Source organism: Gallinula chloropus, assembly GCF_964237585.1.
Source record: "Gallinula chloropus genome assembly, chromosome: 2".
Taxonomy (NCBI): Eukaryota; Metazoa; Chordata; class Aves; order Gruiformes; family Rallidae; genus Gallinula; species Gallinula chloropus.
Genome location: NC_140086.1, coordinates 113642777 through 113660243, shown reverse-complemented (window position 1 = coordinate 113660243; position 17467 = coordinate 113642777). Strand labels below are relative to the sequence as shown.

At 41.2% G+C, this 17467-nt stretch overlaps 1 protein-coding gene across 2 annotated transcripts in view; it reads left to right on the top strand.

Moving 5' to 3' along the window:
• The window catches only part of STAC (SH3 and cysteine rich domain), a gene marked incomplete at both ends in the record, with an annotated part of 71688 nt that overhangs the window by 14272 nt on the left and 39949 nt on the right, over positions 1–17467 (top strand). For both annotated transcript variants that reach the window (XM_084280205.1, XM_084280204.1), the window contains one exon: positions 10034–10310. In XM_084280205.1, coding sequence (XP_084136331.1) covers positions 10034–10310 — 277 coding nt within the window. The remainder of the gene's footprint in view (positions 1–10033; positions 10311–17467) is intronic.

The following is a 17467-nucleotide window of genomic DNA, read 5'->3' as shown; positions in this document are numbered from 1 at the left end:
ATCAACCGCCCTGCCAGATGTATTTCCATATTTGCTTCAAGAGACATACTACCATTTAAAGTAGTATAAACCATCTCTGTTAAGAAAAAACAAAACAAAACTAAAGAAAAATAAGAAAAGATAAAAAAAGGAAAACAAATGGGTAAAATAAACTAGAGGACGCTATTACTATAGGTGGACCAGCACTTTTTAGCAGAACACTGCTTAGTTTTTTTTAAGGTCCAATGGGATCATATTAAGCTTTAATTTTTCATAAGATCAGTAGTGGAAAATAATGATGCACACTTCATAGATGGACAGACAAGAGATACAATCAAGGATGATTAATCTTAGATTTGCAATCACATTCACTGCAGATTATTCATGAGAAGGAAAAGAAGCGAAACTTGGGGCTTATTATTATTATTATTATTATTGAAGAGTCTCAGCAGGTAGATACCAGTGCAGCTTCCTTTACCTCAGCAGGGCTGTCTAGATTTACATTGCTCTGAAATCCAGCCTTTTAATCTCCAAATTTCATTGTGCCGCTTCCACTGCAGCAAAGATTAGTAAATTACTAAATCAGGAGTTACCAAAGGGAAATCACTGTTCCATTTAGAAGCTGAAATGGAAAAGAGATACCCAAACAGGGCAGCGAAATGTGGGATTCTCATAAGGGACTTCAGAGATAACAGCCCAAATTCCTTCTATGTCAAGAGGTGAGAGATAACCACGTTGTGCCTCATCCTAATGGGGACGAAGTATGGAGATGACCGGCTGCTTAGCAACCAGATGCCTGAGGAGAAACCCAAAGTACAAAACAAGATGTTGTAAACACGTACCTGTCTTGAAACTGAGAGTACAGGAGAACTAAAAAAGAAAAAAGAAAAACAGAAGGACTATTCCTAACCACCTCTTGTTTTCTTCATGAGCTTTCCTGTTGGTTTCAGGAGGAAAGCACCGAGACAATTCAATTGCCAGACCATGAAAGAGAGACAGGAGTAACATAGAGGTTTGCAGCTGGTTAATTCCACCAGATATCTTTCATAACCCGAATTATAAAAGATCTTCTATAGTGGGTGCCACCCATGCTGGAACAGCTGTTTAGCAGCAGGGAGAATATAATCCTGGATATAAATATGGGATCTGTAGTCTTTCCCTCTGCGCCTGAGAGGAGCAGCTCTTTTGCTAGGTAAGACAGGAAAGGAGATCAAAGGGGGAAAAACATTTTCCCACCCCGATTTAAAACAAGCAACAGGGTTTGGTAATGGCTGAAGTGTCACTTAGTTCGATTTGTAGCATGTTTTGATTGATGCACATGTTCACAAAAGGAAGAGGAACTGACGATCATTGATCTCAACACAATGAACTCAGCAGATCTTACTTTGGGACAGATAATCTGATCTTCATGAATCAGATGATAAACTTTGGAAAGCTACAGTAAAGCTGAAAGAATTTGTGAGTTGTTAACTTGAAGCACCATAAATTTGAGAAATACTCGCTGCTTCTCTGCTAGAACCAGGCTGAACACAAGTCACGGTAGAGTGACATTACAACCAGTTTCCCCAAAATTAACTCAAATCAAACCTGTTCGGAGACTTGAAGAAAGGCTAATAAAGACTAGAACTCTGAGGAGGAAAAAAAAGGTATCATGCTGAATTTTGATGATATACAAAGAAATTCGAGCACAAGGTAGAGTTCACACTTTTTTTTCTTTCTAGATTATTCTTTTTTAATATGGCTTGATCAAAAGGAAACAAATACACCAAAATAGGGCTGTTTCAAAATACAACAGCAAACATGCTGTTAAATATAAAATTTGAGAGTTTTGGCTAAATAAACAAATTCATTAAATATGTCAGAGGAGGTGGATTTTACTTAGTTTTTGATAAAAAAAGCTTTAACATTTTGTGGATTTGACATGCACACAAGTATCATTACGTTTATTTTGCATATGTTTCCTCCTTTTTGCAAGCTGTTTTAAACTGTTTAAATGACTGTGAGTCTTTTGAAGTTAATATGATAATATATTTGGCAGGGAAGGTAATATGAGCTCAGAATAAGTAACAATTGCAGAATGTCTAAACCAGCTTACACTTTTTGTGCCTTTAGACTAAGTAGACAGTTCTAAATGTAATAGAGACCAAAAAAAAAGATTTCCCTGAGATTTGATGGCAACTTTTATGGTTAATAGGGTTTTTTTCCTCAAGTCTATCATTCCTTGGACCACCTTGCTTTGTCTTGTCACATCTTATACTGAATTTTGAAAATATATAAAGGAATTTGGAGCACAAAGGGGACTTATTTCATATTTTCAGGCCTTAAAACTTCCAGCACGTTATTTCACTTATGTCTCATATTTGTTAATGCTGGTTCCTTGCAATACTATAAGAAGATGTACCTAAAAACTGTAAGGTAGTTTCAAACCGACTGCAGGAGCAACTGTTGAAACAAGATTAATTTTTCAGCTCGGTTTAAGCTATATCAGGGACTCATGGGCAATGCACAGGTCTGCCAAGCAAACTCTCTGTTTGGCTACACGTGCAGACCGTACCTCTTGATAATTTAGAGGTCTGCCAATTAGAGATGCAGATGCACAGCTGCCAAGGATGTAGTACATCAGGAGAGGGCTGAGAATGTGTGATTCACAGTGACAGTTGTGGGACCGGTGACAACCAAGCATCCCATCAGATTTCATGCTTTCAAACCCTGAGGCTCTTCCAGGGATTTTTGCTGTTACGCCCTGGCATGCCAATCGGAGCGTTTCATTGTAGTTAGGACTCTGCGCGTGAAACAAAAATCACAGAGAGTGAGCCCTGCCTAGGAAGGTTTATACTCTAAATAGGTTTGAGAATCAGTGAGTGGGTTTCAGAAACAGAATAGGGCAGGGAGGAGAGTCTGAGCGTGACGATCAGAGCAGCGAGAGCCAACCGGAGTAGTTGGAGGTACTCAGTAAATAACTAATGTTGTTATTGTTAGGTGTTATGGAAAATGCCTCCCCTTTGACTAGTCCAATATGGTATTCAAGCAGACAGTTGGATTTTTTAATATTTTTTTTTCTTTTACAACAGTAACAAACACATTTGTTCTAATGCCAGCCACGCAATTTGTTCAGGGAAAATACACAAATATAATACGTAGCAGATTCTGCAACAATGAACACTCCCTCTTTGTCTGTAGTGAATAAAAGGATACAGCTTCCAACAAAGCTGGCTAGGACAGGCACAAATACGTGATACGGCCAGATTCTCAGACTTTATAAATCAGTTACAACTGAAGGCAGTTTAGCTAATTCAGTTTGTGATAGTAGATTATTTGTACTATTTATTATTTAGAATAAGAAGCTAGAAAAGGAATCAGCTTTGCTCTAATTTTATCACAGATGCTTTACCAATAAACAATACCAATCCATGTTAAGTGTCTGAAATAACCTTTTATCTTGTTTAAGATAAAAGTACTTCTCACATCAGCCGGCAAACACACATATTATTTATGAAATTACATACTGGCTTTGGGCATATCATAATCTTATTTTTGCTCATTAAAATTCCAAGGCAGTGCAATTTCAGATCATATCCAGAAAAAAATCCACCCTTGTCTGGGCTAAAAAATCACTTACTTTTGTGTCCCTCAGTTTAAAGAAGAAAATCATTAGCCTTTACACTCACAGTAAGTAAGCACTTCTGTTTGAGCAGGTTCCTTGTTTGCTCTTAATCAGGGTAGCTAGCTGAAACCCAGCAATGCTGCCAGCCTGGTTTACACCCCGGTAACATCCAGCCCTTCCACAAATCTAGTTAATATCTGAAGTATGTTCTGAGTGCTGCCAACAAATTGAATGCTCCTTCACCCAGAAAATGGGCTGTGCTCACTAGTATAGATGCCATTCATCAAGATTTTTGTTATTTACCTGATTTGAAAAGCTTTTGATATGAGACCCTTTTGGTAATATCCCATGTACCTGACATGCTCTTTAGGGAATCTACATGACATCATCTGTGCCCTATACATTAAATTCCTTTTATAACAATGTGAGTCAAATAATTTGGAAACTTGCTCTGAGAGCTGAAAGAAAGAGGAAAGGGTTCCTTATGGATGGTGGATGTTTATCTCACAGCAGGGTGAAATTTGCTGACAGAGCATTTTTGATCTGCATAGCCAAACAAAATAGCTACACTTTGTAAGAATTGCAGGAATCAAACTGGCTTGATGGCTCATTCCAGCTCTGTTAATACTTGTAATCCATCTAATGATATTGTTAACACTGGTGTAAAGAAAGGGAGAAGAGCAATCAGTATCTTTTTCTTTTACTATTTTTTTTTTTTACTGCTAGCACAGTAGCAATACAGCCAGAAGCTGATGTCTGAAAACGAGGGCTTAGTTATATGGTCTGTCAGAAAGGTACAGTTGATAAGCCTGGTTCATTTGTTCATCTCTCCTGGTAGGTAGTTAAGTGTGGAAATGTATAAAAATAATCTCTCTGTTGGCCCTGTGCTGTACAGGAGCCTCTGCTGCTGGCAAGGATGTTTAGCAGGGGCTGAGGAGGGAACAGTAAGACCAAGCATGCTGGAAATTAGGCTGATGTGGGCAGACTCCATGAGGGTTGCTCTGAATGCCAAAGCCAATGGCCCAAGAAAAAAACAACCATAACATAACACAACATAACTTAGCTGCACCAGGGCAGGCTCAGATTAGATGTTAGAAAATAATTTTTCACTGAAAGAGTTGTCAGGGCCTGGAACAGGCTGCTCAGGGAGGTGATTGAATCACCAGTCCTGGATGTGTTTAAAAAAAGGGTAGATGAGGTACTTAGGGATATGGTTTAGCATAGGACCGGAGTGGTTGGACTTGATGATCTTAAAGGTCTTTTCCAACCTTGTGATTCTGTGATAACATAACATAACTTATAATTGGTGTGATTGATGTGACGTGATACAATTGATATAAGTCCTCCTAGTAACTATCATTCACACTGAGATCACTAAGGAGGGAGCTTCAGAAAGGGGAATGAAGCATTTGTATGTAAGCTGCACCTCAAATACCATGTTCAGTTTTGGGCCCATCACAGGAAGAAAGACATTGCCCTGAAGCATGTCCAGAGAAGGGCGAGGCCGGTGAACAGTCTGGAACACAAGTTTTATTAGGAGTGGCTGAGGGAACTGGGACTGTTGCAGTCTACAGCTACCTCAAAGGAGGTTGTGATAAGATAAGGATCAGCCTTTTCTCACAGATAAGCAGCAATAGGACAAGAAGGAATGGTTGCAAGTTGTGCCAGGGGAGGTTCAGGTTAGAGATCAGGAGAAATTTCTTCTCAGGCAGAGTGGTTAGGCATTGGAACAGGTTGCCCAGGGCGGTGGTGGAGTCACCATTCCTCTGGGTGTTCAAGGAAAGGTTGGATAAGGTATTTAGGGACATGGTTCAGTAAGTATAGGTGGTAAGGGGATGGTTGGACTAGATGATCTTGGAAGTCTTTTTCAACCTTAATGATTCTATGCGGAGGGAACAAGGCTTTCCCTGAGCATTGAATGGTGAGAAGATGTGATGAAGTAGTGCTAAAGAAATGGTGATGGCATATCTTAGCATTTTAGTTTGGTTTGGGAGCCCAGTTTCAAAGCAAATCTCCCAGTTGTTGCTGCTCGCCCCTCCTTGGTCCTTCTTGTGGTGCAGAGAGCCCAGGCTGCATCACTTAGTGCACACCCAGAGCAGAAACAAATGACTGAATGAACAGACTGGTCTGGTTCAGAGTACCCCGTGCCCTGAAATTCATATGGTGTGTATGCTGGGTCTTCAACAGCCTGCTTCAGTCTCCAGAACCCCTCCTACTGAGCCATGCTGACTGCTAATGTAGACAAGCTGAAGAGGCAAGGGAAAAAGAGTTTCTCGGTATCAGGGAGCAGTTGGGATATAAATTACTCTTTGCAGGGTGGACGATGATCTGTTGTAATTGCAAAGCTGGGCATTATGAAACACCTCAAGTCCCTGATATCTTTCCATGGAAGTTCATACACCAAAATTGTAGAAAAGATTTGTGTGCTTCCAGTGCACAGGTCAAATGAAGTCTTAGTGAGGGCAGGTGCAATTCCCATTCACTTCAAATGCACTGGCAGCTAGTTAACACTAGGAATGAATTGCAATAGCTGTCCTTTTGCTGTCTTCTGTTTTCTGGTTATAGCAGCTAAAAAGTTGTAGTATAGGGGAATTAGGAACAGAGGAGGTGCAGATAAGCCGTGGTTCATCAGAGCTTTCTGATCCCTTGAAGCCTGAATGTTCAGTAACTCAGAGGAAGATGGAGATTGTGCTGGAAGATAGGGAAGAAAAAAAGGTTAATCAAGCTCTGAGGTTGAGCTATTGCACTTATCTCTACCTTGCCTCCGGAGTTAGTATGTGCAGTCACTGAGAGCCTGTGTGACTGATAAAATGCTGTTAACAAGAGACAAACTTTTTCCCCAAACTGTTTTTAGACTGCAGGAACATGCTGGATTTGATATCAAGGGTTTATGTTTCTGAAGTGTCAATGTTGTGAAGTCTCATGATGTTATCACAAGTCTGGAAATACTCCTGTGCTTGTGGGAATTTTATTTAAATGAAAGCTAATTTGTATCTCTCCATTCAGAGAAGAAAATGTGAAAGGCTTAAGAGACTTATCTCAAATATGTTTCTTTAATCCTTTTTTTGCCCTTTGTTTAGGGGTTCTTTTTCAATCCCAGTACATGATTTTTCACTGAAGTGTTGAAGCAGTGAGGACAGAACAACCTCAGATGCAGATTTTTCCTAAGTTTTATAGCATTTCTTCCTAAGATTTAACTCTGGACTCATTCACTCTGCAGAAGGAAATTACAAACAGTAAAATGTGCGTGCTTTACCTTCTGTTGAAAGAACCGATTCCTGCCTCAGCTGAGTGCTACAGCAGCTTTATTAGGAGCCAGTGGCATCACAAGTGCATTAAATCAAGCATATATTACAAGCCTGTATTTAATGCATTTGAAATCTTCCAATAACAGCACAGGGCTTGGGCCATAGCAAACTGCGAAATGAGGAGAGGGTGATAATTTATTTAAGTAAGGGAGGTGATGCACACTTGAATGCAGCATGAAAATCTCTTAAGCTTTTATGGTTTTACGATTTATACTATCTGTACAACAACCCTTGCCCTCGCTTGAGCCAGCTTTTCCTGAGTAAACAATCACATACCAGTACCCTATTTCAAATTCTCTCATGGGCCTAATATGAGAAAGGAAAGTTGGATCAAATTTTAAAGCCCGATGCCAATCTTCTAGTGCCCTGTATACTCTCGCTGAAAACACTCTGATCTGAGAAGTGCTTTTTAACAGTACTGAGCAAAGCGTACAAGTAGCTGTGCAAAACACTAAACATTTCCTGCGTTCTGCGTTTTTGCACAGTCGCTTCTGTACACGTATAACCTAGTTGGGATGTAACAGTGTCAGACTTTCACTGGTGTTTTGCATTTGCAATGCAAGCAAAACACCTAAGCATCTTCCAGCCTGAATGCAAATGGGCACGGAATCCTCATTTGGGAAACAACAAGCGTGTTCACCTTGTCCGAAAGTTATTTAACCACATTAATGCAGGACAGTGCTCAGGGAACCCAGGAGAGGACTATCAGTTTGTGCAGAGATGCCTGCCAAATCTGTGGCAGCAACTTGGTCAACTCCTTCTTGAATATGTGCCCTGCTCTGAGCATTTTGGTTGGAAATGCACAGGGTACACACAGTTTGTATCCTTACTTTAGGTTTGGGTGGAATGCTGGACTGCCCTTTGGAAAACTGCTGACTTTTCTGCCTGGGGGGAGGAAAGGCTGTTGGTACATCCCTTGACTAGCAAATGACTGTGCACTGGAGAATGGGATGAGGATAATAAATACAGAGCTCCTTAAAATATACTGTATACATTGTTCAAACTAGCAGGACAGTTGTTTTGTGATAAAACAAATACGGTGTTGCACAGCTTAGTCGTCTTTCTGTGGCAGAAGCAGCGTTTTGAAATTTAATTAACTTCAGTTGGCACTGTAGAAATGGATGGCAAATCAATAATGAATGCCATTTCAGTCACCTTGTGGTGTTGTAATTCTCTGTGTTTTGCTACACTAATTAGGTCTGACTTCAGTGAGAAGCATTTCAGGAGCAAAGGGGAGAATTATTGCCGACTTCCTGCCTGTCACTGGGGAGATGAAGTAATTTCAGTACTGACTAACCTCAATGATTTCAGCAGCCAGTGACTGAACATTCAAGCAGAAAAGGAAGATCATGTGTTTTGTGGGTGCAGTTGTACAGTGAGCTTTGGGCTCAGCTAGTCCATGACTTAGGCTTCAGCTGAAAGAACTTCAGAAACGAGACTGCTCTTACCTAGTAGTTGGCATTTAATGACTTAATTGCTCTTATTTATTCATTTCCCCAGAGACTGAGGTTTTTTGCAAACAAGTGACTATTTCCTTCCTTTGAACCTAGGGCTCATCCCACCAACCCAGGTAGAGTCATGGGTGAGAGTGGTGTATGTGGGATGGGTCCCTGGATCTGATTCCTCTGTAACCCCAAACTCCCTGTGGAGAAACAGTTCAGGGAGCAGAAAGCGGTTTGCTTCTGTGTAGAAAACACTGTTATCTGGAGCCAATGGCAGGTCTTTGCCTGCTTATTGGACTTGACGAGTTTCTGTGAAATGTGGGGAAGAGAGATGGAGCGTCTCCTTTCTCCAAAAACCAGCTGCTCATGTCTGAAGGTGGAAGAGAGGCTTGCCCCCAGAATGCCTTGAGGCTCCTCTCCAACGTTTTCATCTGCATCATAAAGAAAATGTCCAGATTGGGAATATGATCTAAGGAGACCAAGTGCTCTGAGGCCACTAAGTCAGTGTGACAGGCCAGTGCCATGCTTTTTTGGGAAAGTATGTGAACTCCTTCCCTTTATATTCATGTGAATTATGATTCCCAATGATCGTTCCTTCTAACATAAACAGTTTGTAATATAAACCATTCCTGCTGGTTACCACAGACAGCCTGAGGGGCATGGAAAATTTCAGTTGTTACATCACATTTACCCAGAGAATTGCATCAGCAATGGAAATGGTTTTTGTAGTGGTTGGTATAATGCTGAGTGAAAGGTGACACGGAGGTATTACACTTCAGAGACAGCAAACATGAAGTGGATGCAGAGCTAGCTTTCCTTTTAAGCTAGGCTCTACCTGTGGGCTGCTGGAGCTGACAGATCTGCAGAATTATGTAGGTGATACCCTGATAGCTTCTGTGCCTTGCCTAGCGCCTTTCCCAGCCTTATAAAACATTTCAGAGTGGGGAAAGATGAGAGGAAGTCTGATAAGGTACAAGGCAGTTTACAGGTAAGGAGTTTGAGCTAATAAATATAAATTAATAATGCCTTGTTGTCTTGCTTAATAGTCTGACAATCAATTCAGAATAAAATATGCAAGAATGTGTGAGAATGTATGTTAATTAGTATTAATGCATTAATTATCAATCGGCTAGTTAATTATACCGATACTGCCTCTTAGCCTTCTTTCCTTTAAAAACCAAAAGAAAACAAGACTTTCTCAGTTAAAATTGCATATAATGTCTTCATCTACCAACTTCAAGAAATATTTTTACGGAATTCACTCCTTGTGCTGCCAATTAACAGCTGCTCCTGAAATGGCTTTACAGGCTGCTTGAGGACCACACAAGGATGAATAATACTCTTAAGTTCTCTCATGCTTGAATACAAAGGATATATTCTCCAATGCATATTTTCTGCAGTACCTCTTTGCTGTCATACCAGAAAGAAAAGACCAATAGAAGCATTTATTAGGGCTATCAAGTTTATTTTCTATCAGAAAGCATATATAGAGTAGTTTTTATTCCGATTGAGTGGGATCTGTTATTTTTTTCGCTCTAGGATTACTGGTTAAATTCTAAAGTGAGTTTTATTGTTCAGGTGGTTCAAGGTCTGCCAGTGGCTCCCAGGTTTGCTTGTCAACAGCACACCCCGAAACCAGGAGCCTTGCCTTGCTGTTGAAGAAGACAAGACAGTAATTGTAACTGGTTTATTTGTTGCAGCTGCAGAAACTGAAACGATCGCTCTCCTTCAAGACCAAAAGCTTGCGGAGTAAAAGCGCAGACAATTTCTTCCAGAGGACTAATAGCGATGTGAAACTGCAAGTAGACTTGATGCCCGAGGTGAGCACAAGCACTGGGCAGCTCCCCAGCTCAGAGAGCCAGGCATCCTCCCCCACCAGAGCCCAGCAGCTGCCAGACAACAACAAGGCTCACATCTTCCAGGAGCACATCTTCAAAAAACCCACCTTCTGCGATGTCTGCAACCACATGATTGTTGGTAAGAAATGTTTGGGTTTTTTTTTTTTAAATCTGTGTGGGCGTTCACACTAGAATTTGCAGGATAACCTTTCCATAACTTATGTGAGCCCAAATGTCTGCTTGAGAATATTCATGCAGAAAAGATCTGGACCTATGTCACATCTGCAGCAGGCTGATACAGGTTCTACACTTGCTGACAGATCTCTTGCCTTGTAGATATGTACTGTTACTGTAAATTACAGGTGACATTTCAGCTAGAGATGAATTCCCCTCTCATTCAGGTTGTACGGAGCACTAAGCACAATCTAGAAGCAGCAGAAGTGCACCTTGCAAATCTGTGTCTGCTACAGCAATTCTACCTCTCTTGCTCCTTGCGACTGTCCCCATGCTCTGGTAGTGCCCCCAGTTCCCTTTCACGGTGATGACCATGCCCACCTCCTCCACTTGCCTCACATCTCTCCTAAGCAATGACCAGGCAAGCAGTAGCACATGCTGGGTGGTAGGCTCTGAGCTTGCTTGTGTGCATGTTGGTTGTCGAGGGCACACATTTTGGGAGACCACATCAGCAGAACAAATAGCAGCTGAGTTCACGCTGCAGACTTTCTTGGGATTCCTGATACCTTGGGATTCTTGCTACTCACAAAACCTCACACAAACTTTGTACCTTTGAAAGATTACCCTGTCTTCTCTCTGATACTGCCAGGGTCTAACTGACAGACAAACATAGAGGATAGAGATAATTTATTGTTCTCTTTGGTGTGCAGAGAATGTCTCCGTAGTGAGCTCTGCCTGTAAGATAATTTTCAGTGCAGTATGGAGGCCTGAACAGTCAGCCTTCACGCTGCAGATTATCTATGGGGCTGTGCAAGAAGAGGTCAGAAACGAAGTGGTGTCAGGTAGCTGGAGGTGCAGAGCATGCATGGTCACCATTGTGGGAAACTGCAGGAGATGCTATTCAGAATGCTATGCTGGTCCTAGAAATTCACATCACGAGCTAGTTTGTTGTGCATCTGATTTGGTCTTCTTGCTACTTGATGTCCCAGCACAGCAGAGCGGGAATAAATTCAGCAACAGTGTATTGGTATGAAAGTGAGACAATTTCTAAGCTTTTAAGCAAGACAAGGAGTTAAACACTGTTTTAGCTTTATGTAGAAGTAGTTCAGGTCTTCTAGTGCAAACTATTGTCTGTAATTTGTCTAGCTTACTGTAAGAAACTCATGGCTCTTGCATGGAAGTCACTGCCTTTCAGGTAACAGTACGGTAATTTCTTACAAGATGCCGATAGGATTGTTCAACCTTTTCCAGAGAATGGTACTTCCTTTTCCACATAAGGGTTCTCAGTGTCATTCCCTCACATCCCCCCCACCTCCACCCCATGTGGGGAACTCATGTTCTTTGGTAATGGCAGCTGTCTGCACAACGTTAAATCTGATGCAAGACAATACTTCTTCCATAAATTAAAGAATTAAACATGACACTTGATTTCATCTTCTCTGCACCACAGCTCTACTGAATTCAGGGAAACAGAGGAGCTTTGATGCTGCATTTTTTTGGTGTTGTTTTCTAGTCTTGTAAGGTTTTTTCCTGCTTTAAGTGGTAGAACAAGTCAAGGGGAGAAGGAGTGAAGCATGAATACTGGGGAAGTTCGTAGTGCAGAGATTGAAAGGAAGTCTGGAAGACAAGCAGTTAGTTGAAATAACGTTATGTGTGGAAACAGGCCCAGAACTTGTCCTCATGTAATGTGGATGGACGTTCTATCAAAGTGTAGTTTCACAAATATATACTGCAGATATAAGTCCTCCACATTTCTGGCTGCTTCTCATGAAGTTGTAGGGAGATTAGTATCATCACAAATCTGCACAACTCAGCAATACTGTTTCAAAACACTGCTGCTTAAGATGGATTATTACTGGCAGAAAACTCTGCAGGGAGTAACTGTAGTTCATAAACACCCGTGCCCTTCTCCTTTGCTGGGCAATCTGTGTCCTGCCTGGGATAGGAAAGTCCTGAAGTATTAGCTACAAATTTCAAAACATCAGCTTTAACCCCACCTGCTTTCTGAACTTACTCTGTTCTTTTCTATCCTCTGAGGGCTTCCCTTTTCTATTCTGTATCTTAGCTACTTCATTAGAGAAAGAAGCCTTTCATAATTGCTGAAGAAGCTAATGCGACCTATTTTGTCTGGCAGCAGGCTGAGTTGGGTGAATTGCTCTGACCTCCTCCAGCTCATCTTTGCTTGGAGGTATGGCAGAAAAGATGTTACAAGTTTTACCTTATAATACCTTAGAGTCTAGATGCCCTGATTCTCATAGGCAGATGTCTACTCTCTTCCTGTAATCCTCTCTCTTTGATCCTTACTGCAGTCATGCCTGGTTTCGCTGTATTGTATTCTAAGCAGCATGGGAGTTCTTTGCAGCTCAATTAAACCATGGAAGTTGTGCAGCTGTTGGTTGTGGGGATGGTGAAGCAAAACAGGCAGCTTTTCAGGAAATCATGTCAATCCTGCTCGCGAAGGCAGGCTGAAAAAACTTCACTTCTGTGCAGGGACTCTGAATTTGCATTTGCAACACGAGGCCTAGTTGTTCTCTCTATTTGCATGTTTCAAGGACGGTGACATTTGAGAGTAATAACTCTATGGCTTTAAATTCCTTATTGATGAGAATAAAGGCAAAGACAAATACGTGTTTTGAAGACTGGGGGAAAGAGTCCAGGAAAATTGCGGCTTGACTTTAGATGGTTTCAATTTTGCCACCAAGAATGATTCCAGGTTCACCTTAAATGGCTTTCTGATCTATGAACTAAGCAGCTCTGTTTGGTACAGGGCGGCACGATGAGCTGTTCAGTACACACTTCAGTCTCAATAGCGCGGCAGCATCGGTCTGTAGCTCCCGAGTAAGCAGGACACTTGGAGCAGAGACAGCAGGCTCCTTGGGCTGCTCTTTTCATAGCAAAATTAAAGCAAAGGAACGTGAAACAGTATCTTCCTACAGAAAATATGTGCATTATGTCTCCTTGATTGTTAGGCACGAAAAGCCAAATGTTGCCTTTGGGATGCAGCACGTGTTTCTGTTTGTTCATTTGACAGAAGTATAGTCATAGGAAAAAGGCCAAATGCATGTAGCTGGTTTCAGCATTGAGGAGGATGTTTACTAGCATCAGTATAATGCAGACTTATTCAAATGCCTTTTGTGGATCCCAGAGTGCAATACGATGTACTCAAAAGACACTCTGATTATTAGATTGATTACAAAAAAAAAAGAACAGTATTAACGTTGTGCTTCATAGATCGCATTAAAGACAAGAGTCAAAGTCTTCCTCCTAACAGTACTAGACCGGGGCTAAAGTTCTACCTCAGTAAACAGAAGGAAATTTGATACTGAAGAGGCAGTTTTCCGCCAAATGCAATACTGGACAAAATTTCAGATTCAAGAGAGCTCTGAGGAGCGTGTTGAGGATCCATTTTACATTAATGGGGTTCTTGTGCATCATCAAATACTCCGATACAGTTGTCGGTTCTCGTACTGAAGTCAACAGTAATAATTCATGTAACTTCGGACTAAATCAATACTATGCTGGAGCAGACTCTGGACTCCTTCCTGCTGCTCACTGTTCTGCTGCTGTGACCTCCAAGCCTTGGTTAGTTTAGAACTGAGGTTTCAGCTTCGTGGTGGGTTACATGTTTCCCTAAATATATCCACCCATTAATATCCTCTCACAAATCTGCTGATTTGTTGTTTGTACTAGTAGTATTACTGTTCTAATATATAACCCCAGCAAGGGAGAATTTTGAAAATCAAAGTACCTCGTGGAATGTATCACTAGATCATTATTTAGAAGACACTGTTTTGTTTATTTTCATCACTGTGAGGTAAGATCAGGTCAGAACATCTCTGAGTTTGCTTTGTGTTGTCTACTGTTTTCTGTGTTTACCAAGAATGGGGTAAGCTTTGGCAATGTCCAATAAGGGGAGGTAAAATGGCCTGGCTCATCTTCAGTCTGTGATGTCTCATCAGTCATCTCTCTGATACTTTACTCTTGAAGAAAACATGATGTCAGTACTCTACTCTTGAAAAACATTGTGTATTTTTAAAAAAACTCCATCTGTAGACTTCTCACCATTTTACTCATTTGCAGTTCATTTCCTGTGCTGACTCACATGGAAAAAATTTTATTTTCCACACATTCCAAGCATATTACAGGCAATTAATGCATTCCCATCTAAGTCAAATATAAGTAGTGTAGCAAAAAAGTAAGCCACTTTGCTTTTAAAAATAGCTGACTTCAAAATTTAAATTCTTTTAAAGAAATAGCTGCTCATTTCTGACAAGTCTGGTGTATGTTTCTTTGTGGTTCAAAAGTGTAGTCGTTTCATTCCATGCTTAACCTTAACTCTGATCCAGAATTTTGACCAACTGCCTGTTTTATTGACATACCTGTTGGGATATCTTTACTTGGAAAGAGATGCTGGAGTGCCACAAACTTTCAGAAAGACCAAAAAACTATGGTCTGCAATGTCAAATAGCAGTCAAAGACCCATCTTCCTGGATCATGTCATTGCTGGCTTAGGTACCTGGGATATATGCGTTTGTAATTGGTCTCAGGGCAACTGCATTTCTGGTTTAGGTACAGACTCTCCAGTCCATTGCAGCTCTGGAGGTAAATAACTCAGTACCTGCCTTCTCAGGGAAATAACAGGTTCCAGTCAGAGAAACCTGTAGAAAACACACAAGTAAGCAAAAAAAAATATCAAAACAAGAATAAACCCCTATCAGAGTTTATTTCCAGTCTACTAATCAACAGTGCTTAAGCAGTTAAATTGTGCTGTCCTTTTGATATTGACTCTTACCACCTCTTGTTGGGTTTTAGCCAGTCATTCTGGGGTATCAAACAGCCAACAAGATGGCAAGAATAATTTGTTCAGGCCACGTTTTTAAAAGCAGCCCGTATTTCTTTATTTCATTTTGCTGCTGTGGCTACTGGAACTTTAAATCACTTTTATCCCCAAAGCTGTTACGTAACATCCTTCATAACGCTAGACTCAAGTTAATAAATCAGCCCAGCTTTACAAATGCAGGAATGAAGGAAACAAAGAGATCTGGATGGGACCTATGATCCCCCCGTTTTTGTTAGTCACTGTATCTGAGTCTCTCTTCCTGGACTATCAGCAATTGCAACTGGTAAGTAATGGAAAAACTCCACAGTTTGAAGAAGTGTTTATATAACTGTAATTTATGTGGATGTTTATTAAATATAGCAAAATTTCACAGGAACTATGACACAGAGCTTTCTGCTTCCAGTCTGATCAGCTCCCTCATAAAGAATACTCTTGTCTTCTTTTTTTTTTTAAGCTTGCTGCCTCACTCCATTAAGTGGGCATTCTGGTTTGATCCAAGCCTGCCTTTATTCAGCATTATCCAGGTAGTCAAGGATGTGATAAACACCCACAGATTGATTGTCACCACTGAGCAGCTAGACAAAGTAGAAGTACTCCTAGGAAGCATGACTGTAACTAAAGCTGTGTGTTTCAAGGCTGTGGTGGTTTGGAGGACTTCTCCAGAGCTCTTAAAAAAAGTAAATTAAAAATATGCATTTTTATTTACTGAAAATGAAAACGTTTTGATTTTCAAGACACATCTGAAAAAAAAAATTGCAACATTATAATTATCTATTAGCTTCAAAATGAATCTGGCTTCTCCTTTGATTTCTTTCTCAAGTTAATAGCTCTCCATAGACTGGCTGGGTGGCCGGGCCCAAAGGGTGGTGGTGAATGGAACAAAATCCAGCTGGAGGCCGGTCACGAATAGCGTCCCCCAAGGCTGAGTCCTGGGTCCAGTCTTGTTCAACATCTTTATCAATGACCTTGATGAAGGGATTGAATGCTCCCTCAGTAAGTCTGCAGATGACACTAAGCTGGGAAGACTTGTTGATCTGCCTGAGGGTAGGGAGGCTCTTCAGAGAGATCTGAACAGACTGGACCGATGGGCTGAGACCCATGGGATAAAGTTTAACAAGGCCAAGTGTAGAGTGCTGCACATGGGACATAACAACCCCATGCAGTGCTACAGGCATGGGGGAGATTGGCTGGAGAGCTGTCAGGCAGAGAAGGGCCTGGGGTAGTTGGTTGACTGCAGGCTGAACATGAGCCAGCAGTGTGTCCAGGTGGCCAAGAAGGCCAATGGCATCTTGGCTTGTATCAAGAACAGTGTGGCCAGTAGGTCTAGGGAGGTGATTGTGCCCCTATACTCAGCATTGGTGAGGCTACACCTGGAGTACTGTGTGCAGTTCTGGGCTCCCCACCATAAGAAGGACATTGAGGTCCTTGAGCAAGTGCAGAGAAGAGCAAAACGGCTGGTGAAGGGGCTGGAGGGCAAATCGTATGAGGAGCAGCTGAAGGAGCTGGGGCTGTTTAGCTTGGAGAAGAGGAGGCTGAGAGGAGACCTTATCACCACCTACAGCTACCTGAAGGGAGGTTGTAGAGAGGTGGGCGATGGTCTCTTCACCTGAGTAACAGGAGATAGGACAAGGGGAAATGGCATGAAGCTGTGCCAGGGCAGGTTTAGATTGGACATTAGAAAAAAATTTTTATTGAAAGAGTTCTCAGGGCATGGAACAGGCTGCCCAGGGAGGTGGTTGAGTCACCTTCCCTGCATGTGTTCAAAAAAAGGGGTAGATGAGGTACTTAAGGACATGGTTTGGCTTACGATGGGAATGGTTGGACTCGATGATCTTCAAAGGTCTTTTCCAACCTTGTGATTCTGTGAGATCTTCCTACTTTTGAGATGAGCCCTGCATGAAAAGCTAGACAAAAGTCTTCTGAAAACATGAAGTACTACATTAATCATGCTGAAGTGTATGCAGTTATCTGTTACTGATAGTCTAGTTGGATATTGATAATGTTAAATATCATCTGGACTCTGCAAAATTTTCAGAAAGTAGAATTTTTTCTATTAAAATACATAAAGTGGGGATGAACAGATAGAAAGAGGTGGAATCACGTGTGGGAGGTGAAGTAGAGGAGCTCTCCATTTGTATGTGTCTTATTAGTAATAAGCATGGCAAAAATGTATCTTAATTCACACAGCCCCACATTTGTAGAGTAACTACAGGAGGCTACATATTATCCTTCAGTTAAATTAACAGTTTGCTTTGGTAATAAAGAGTTAAACATACTTTAAA